General features: G+C 33.5%; 1 protein-coding gene across 2 annotated transcripts; it reads left to right on the forward strand.

Annotated features, from left to right (window-relative positions):
* Positions 1-477: 477 nt before the first annotated feature.
* On the forward strand, positions 478-2716 carry LOC131607731 (ABSCISIC ACID-INSENSITIVE 5-like protein 3). 2 transcript variants are annotated; one of them, XM_058879700.1, is made up of 4 exons: positions 478-1332; positions 1474-1545; positions 1769-1794; positions 1992-2716. In XM_058879700.1, the coding sequence occupies exons 1-3, from the start codon at positions 679-681 to the stop codon at positions 1787-1789; spliced, it is 747 nt and encodes a 248-aa protein (XP_058735683.1). In that variant the 5' UTR covers positions 478-678; the 3' UTR covers positions 1790-1794; positions 1992-2716. The 2 variants fall into 2 exon arrangements, with proteins under 2 accessions (XP_058735683.1, XP_058735682.1); XM_058879699.1 differs by having other exon boundaries at positions 1765-1794; positions 1992-2711.
* Positions 2717-6887: the final 4171 nt, after the last annotated feature.

The raw sequence follows: 6887 nt of genomic DNA on the forward strand, positions 1-6887 counted from the left end.
CATCATAGCCAAAAAAGGATTGGAAGCATTTTTATCCCTGATATCTACATTACTAAAATAAGAAAATCAAATAACTAATTCACGAAAAGATAATATAGATATACATTATTTATAACTTAGAGTAAGATTGATGTTATCGAAATGCAGATAGAGACCGACACATTAATTGAATAAAAATGGAAGATATTTTGTTGAGGATTGAATAAAAATGGAAGATATTTTGTTGAGGATTTAAAAAAATATATAAAATATATATAATAATATTGAATTTTTATGGAGTCCTAATAAATACATAAAAAGTCCTCCTATATAAAATAATATTGAATTTTTATGGAGTCCTAATAAATACACAGTTTTCTGTTCACATTTAAAATAAAATAAATAAATTAATAATAAAAAAAAAGTAATATGAGAAGAAGAGGTGGAATGAAACAGAAGAAGAGTAAGCTATATAAAGCAACGTCCATAACCATGTGATGATTCTGTAAACTCAAAACTCAAAACTCAAAACTCAAACCAAACCCATTGTTTCATCGTTACGTATAATTCTTCAGAATTCTGATCATGATAAGATATGCATAATTTTTCTACCTGCTCCTGAATCCTCCGTGTTGAAGCCAAACAAAGCCTAACCGAAAACCAAAACAAATTCCGTAACCAACTTCCTATATTCTCGGCATGGCGTCGTCCAAGGTTGTTGCGGTCTCAACCAATCCGGATCTGCCACGCGCCTCTCCTATATCATCGTCAACCTCTTCTTTTCATCTCTCTCATTCTTCTGAACCGCCTCCAAAAAAACCCACCACCATGGACGAAATTCTCAAGAACATTTACCCCGCCGCAATAAGAGCCGCCGAACAACAAGGAATACTAAAACAAGAACAACAAGAAGAATATCAAGAACATCAAGAACAACACCAACCGCATTTCCTCTTCAACAACACAATCGATGACGTCTTGAAGGATTTCGTCACCGACGATGGTGCCGGCACAACCTCTTATCATCCTGATCAATATCAATATCAAGATCCTTATCAACATCAATATCAATATCAATATCAAAACCCTTCTTCTGATGAAAGTTTCTCTACCTGTACCGGTGGTGGTGACAACACTCTAGAAGATTTCTTGATGAAAGCGGGTGCTCTTCCTTTCTCTAACCATAGTCAATATTCTTCTTCTTCCGAACCTTCACATTCTCTTGATGTTGCTGCTGGGGGAAAACGAAAGGCGGTTGAGGAAGCAGTTGACCTTGATAAAGCTGCTATTCAGAAACAGAAAAGAATGATCAAGAATCGTGAGTCTGCTGCCAGGTCTAGAGAACGCAAACAGGTTACTTTCTTTTCTTTCAATCTTGGAATTTGGGTCTAGGTGTTTTGTTGTTTTTTATCATGAAGAAACTTAATTCAAGTTAAGATTTTTCTACATTTTTAGGGTTTTTATTAATCTGTTGGGTGGTGTAATTTACTACAGGCTTATACTAATGAGCTTGAGAGAGTTGTCAAGCAATTGGAGACAGAAAATAAGCTGCTAATAGAAGAAGAGGTACTGTTATATTGCTTTTTTTTTTGCATTTACTATAATATCTGTAGCACCGACACCCTAAAAAAATGCATGTCTGTGAACATCGGCACTGATACACTGTCAAGGTCAAGGTTAGTCAAGGTCAGTCATTTTCGAGGTGTCCATGCTTCATAGATTACACTGTTTATGTTGTGTCTGAAATCTTATAACTTTTTATAATACTGGGTGTGATGAATGCAGGAAGAAAGGAAAAAGGAAAGGCTAAAGCAAGTATGTATTTTTCTACTCACTTTTTGACTGCTTAATTTGCATATCCTTGAGCATTTAATCTGGTCTATTTGAATCTGTGTCAAATTTGTATGATGTGTTTGCATTGCATCACTTCATCACCTAAATTTTATGTCAATGTTCATGTGCGCTGGCTTTTAACTGTGAATCTCATTATTATTGAATTTGTTTTTCTGCAGTTGAAAGAGTTGGTCCATCCAATTATGGGGCAGAGACAAAATCAGAGGCTGCGGAGATCAAATTCAATATAAACATTGTGATTTTGTTTGTCTGATATCAACAGAAGAGACAGTAGGATTTTTGAGCTAGGTGTGTAGATATAAGGGACAGGGTTAGGATTTTCTTTGGTAGGTTACACCAGCTGCTGGTTTTTGGAGTTACATTGTATAGTGAAAATGGCAGCAGTCAAATAATACAACTTTTTTTAGTCAATGATTATTGTTTAGGGATAGTTCGAGTTGGTAGCATTATTATTCTTTTAGCAATTTGGATGATATGGCTTCTGAAAAGGAATGGCCTATTTACATTTTTTGTGAACAGGTAAAGGTTAGTAGAATTTAGAGGATTTTTATGTCACATGATTGTTTCTGACATATATTTCATGTACTAATAATAGTTCATTCTTTTCAATGGTTATTTCTTGATAAGTTTATGTGTCATATCTGATAAGATTCAAGACATTTAAAGAATCTGATCCTGAAACTCAGATCTCCAAGTATGAGTCAGGCTGTTAGAGGCTTTTAAGGGAAGAGCATAAGGTACTGTATAGTTTATCATTTAACCCACTAGAGCATAAGGTACTTTATAGTTTATCATTATAACAAACTTTTTTTCTTACCCCTCTGTCTCACAATAGATGTCTTCTTTATAATTTTTATTTGTCTCAAATTATTTGTTTATTTAGAATATCAATGTAATATTTATTATTTCTTTCCACTAACTTACACTTATTTATTGTATTTTAATTCATTAAAGTACTCCAGTATCTATTATTAATAAGGTTATTTTAGTAAATGAGACTCATTTTATCATTGAAATCAATATAATTAATCATTTTCTTAAAAAATGTGAAAATCTCAAAGAGGACATCTATTATAAGACGGAGAGAGTATTAGGTAAATCAAACTAAAGATGACCAATTAAGTTATTTTGTAAATGTTAGTGCAAAAATATACAATTGATTTTTCTTTTAAGATGAATATACAATAACAACCAAGACTTATTCTACTAAGTGAGGTCAATTACATATATCAACTTCCATTATAATTTTCTATCATAATTGTTAATTTTGAAATCTTTCTTAATAACTTCTCTTATAATTTTTTTAGGTTTTTCTCTAACTTTAATTGTTTGACTCATCTTCATATGATCTAAATTCCTTATCACAAAATCTACATATCTTCTCTCAACTTCTCCAAATCACCTAAATCTATCTTCCACCATCTTTTTATTATAGGTGTTGCCTTAATACTCTATAATATTGTTATTTATAATCTTATCATGTTTATTCTTACCACATATGATATGATGAATAAACAATCAAATTAAACATTGAGATTTTGATATTTCAAGCCTAAAAATTAAATGGGGCCAACATTTTAAAATTTTAACGAACAACCTCAATCTAACCTAAAATAAAATTAGTTTTATATCACAAAAATATAGTCACAGTGAATATGTCCATTTTCTATGAGCATCACATATATTCATTTAACTCATTAACATGTGAAACATAATAATTTCACTATGTTATGATATCCTCCTCGTCTCCATTCCTAAATATCCTCCTCATCTTATTAGAGTAGATAGTTTGATTCTAATGACCTCCCCACTGCTTCTTTTGGCTAAATTCTGATCCCTCAATGTTTCCAATTTTCGTTGTCGTTCTAGCCTTTTTAGCAACTACCCCAAGGTCAGAAATCGAAAAAAATATCCATCGTAAATGCAAGTGCCTAACCAGATATGTCTGGTAAATTTTATTAACTCCAAGCCACGGTCAAAATACAAGGCTTGAACATACTCATAGCGAGCATCTACAACCTAGTGCAAAAACACAATATGCATCTTTTTAATGAGAGACTTCTATGTGTAGGAGAAAATCAACTAAGAGATTTTCCACAAGCTGTCACATAATTGGAGGTATTAGTACATAACAACCTCGGGGCCACGCCTAACGCAACTCCTAACAATGCCCCATCACAATAAAGAAAGGCATCCAAGTCGCCAAAACATCGTTTTCCTCATATTTGAAATTATCCTCCTAAAAATTTAGGAGGAAAAAATGGTAGCTACACTCCTCTTGAGGGAATCCCTTCTCACCATTCCAAAAGGAGTAATGAACAAGCCACCATTCAACTGGATCTCTTTCGTCATTGAAGAACTCATTTGCAAAACACATTGTCGACTCCAAGATTCTTAAATCCCTTGGGAAACCTTTTAAGTTAAATAATTACGACGAGACTAGAGATCCAGACAAACACTTCAAATACGTACACACTATGTTTGACTATCACCACACCAAGAACATCATTAAATGCAAACTATTTGTATTAACTCTTAAAGGAGCCTATATCACATTGTTTAAGACCTTAAAGCGTAGTTCTATCAATTCCTGGATAAATTTATATGATAAATTCACAATGCAATTCATATTGTAAAAACGACAACCAAAAGGATAGTTGTCCTTAATGGAATCCAACAAAAGAAAAAGGAAACCCCTTGAGAGTACATTTATTGGTTCATTAAAGTGGCATTGGAAGATTGTCGAACTAATGGCGGTAGATAAACAAGTTTAAATGTCTGTTCATGAGAAACGAATAGGCTCTTTTTATGGTTTAGAGATAACTAAAAGGTAGACGAAACAGCCACATTGGCTCACTTTGATGTTTCGAGGGAAGTCGTGTGATATCATGTAAGCTGAACTCTTCGAGAAGTTATGGTTGAAATTCGCTGGTAACGTATTAAACCAGGTAAAGACATTTTTTGTTAACGAACTTGGGAAGTATTTAATTCTAAGGTTCTCATTCCCAGCAATTTCAGTTTCCTGTATTGGATATCTAGCCACATGTTCGATAGTGTATTCAGTGGTGTCCTTAGAAAACTTAGTAAATTTGGGGACCTTCCACCTAGGGTGTATATCCTATCCAATTGTAGGATGTATTCGTTCAAAGGAGAGGTGTAACTTGGCACATGAAGGCTAATATTTACACCGTTTCGAGCCATGATTCGTTCAACCATGACTACCAAATTGTTGTTTGCTTCCATATTATCGTGTCGAATCTGATGTATAACTTCGTCAGCATTCTAGTTTTTATCCACCATTACTTGTAACAGCCCGATTTTATTTGCTATTATTTTAGTAATTATATTATTTGATGTTGGTAATAATTATTTATTTATTTAGTTATTATGTGATATAATAATTATTTAAGTATTTAATTATGTGTGTGTTTGTGTTATTTGGCTTAATTAAGTAATTAGAGAGGTTTTAATGATTTGGGCCTAAGTGGTAGAATATAGCATAATAGATGGATTATGGGTTAAGCCCATTAAGATAAGAGATAGTAAGAGTAGAGATTAGGGTTGGAGAATCATAACTCATTTTGGGGGAGAAAGAAGAAATAGAAGAGAGAAAAACTCAAAGGGAAGAGCACTTGAGGGAGGAAGAAAAATTATAGAGGAAGCCTCAATTTTCGCAGCAAGTTTCAGCAGAAAACCACCTTGGCAAATCGGGCGTATCTCTCAATCCAACCGTTGGAGCGTTTCGATACTTGGACACAACGTTCCTGACTCAAGGTAAGTTCTGACCAGAGCGATTTTCATTTTGAGGGTTTTAAGTTCGTCTGATAAGCCGATTTCTGAACTGGTTTTTAAGTGTGTCTCCAAATGATGTTAGGAAGGATTTCTTTTGGAGAAAAGCTTAGAGCTATGGTGAAAGAGTTCAAATTTACCAAGGTAAGGGTAGGGTTCTTTCATGATAAAGGGTTGTATGATAATATGTCATGGTGGGTAGATTCTATATTTGATATCCATGTTCTTCTATGTGCAATATTGGGTATTTGATGGTTTGTTGAAATGTGATGAAAATGTGATAAGTTGTGTGTAATTGATAATCTATGTGCATTATATTGTTGTGCTTGTTGTGGGTAAACCATTGATGGTGAAATAATGGGTTTAGTTATGGAATTGAAAATGTTAGGGTTTATGTTAGATTCTCATGAAATTGACTCTAATCATGTTTTGAATGAATTATCGATAACATGTAATTATGTTTGTGCAAGCTGTGTGATGAATTGTTGATAACATGTAATCATGTTTGTGTGTGTTATATATTGATGAATTGTGGATAACATGTAATTACGTTTGTTGTTAGTTTGTTGAATTTGTTGTTGTTGTGGACCTTATGGTCAAAGTTGATAGGTTGTATTGTATGGATAAGCATGAAGTGAATATTGTTGTATAGTTGGAAATGATTATGTTTGAAATAACATGATGTATGCTCTTTATGACGAATAGTTGTTGTTATGACGAGAATGAGTATATGATGATACTTATATGATGATGATGTATTGTGAAGTTGAATATGTTGTTATTGTTGAGTTGTTGTTATTATAACTTGTTGTTAATGCATTGACGAAATGGTAGGCCTATGGCCAATGTTGAATAAGTTGAATTGTCCCGATTTATGGACATGCTTGAGTTGTAGGTCGTATGACCAGTGTTGATCTAAGTTGATGCCATTGATGCATATTATAAGTTGTTGTTTGTTGTGTGTTGTTGTTGTCGTTCCGCTGTTGTGAATTTGTTGTTGAAGTTGATAATCTCATTGTTAAGTTGTGTTGTGAGCCTTTGGCTAAGGTTGAACGGTGTGATTGTTGATATGTGACCGTTGTTGTGTTGTTGTTATGTCGTTGTTTCGTTGTCGAGTTGTGGTCGTTGTATGTTGTCGCATAACATATCATAACATTAAAGTTGGTCTGGATTGGCAATGTTCTAAGTTTGAGCTAATGCTCATTAAAGTTGGCCTGGATTGGCACGTTCTACGTTGAAGGATTTTCCTTATGCCTCGAAATTAC

This window comes from Vicia villosa, linkage group LG5 (assembly GCF_029867415.1).
Source record: "Vicia villosa cultivar HV-30 ecotype Madison, WI linkage group LG5, Vvil1.0, whole genome shotgun sequence".
Lineage (NCBI taxonomy): Eukaryota > Viridiplantae > Streptophyta > Magnoliopsida > Fabales > Fabaceae > Vicia > Vicia villosa.

Excerpts from the sequence above, each read along its gene's own strand:
- LOC131607731 (XM_058879699.1), top strand. The coding sequence starts at position 679 with ATGGCGTCGTCCAAGGTTGTTGCGGTCTCAACCAATCCGGATCTGCCA. Across the intron at positions 1,333-1,473 it reads GGTCTAGAGAACGCAAACAG|GCTTATACTAATGAGCTTGA; the intron begins GTTACTTTCTTT and ends AATTTACTACAG. Across the intron at positions 1,546-1,764 it reads AGCTGCTAATAGAAGAAGAG|GAAGAAAGGAAAAAGGAAAG; the intron begins GTACTGTTATAT and ends TGATGAATGCAG.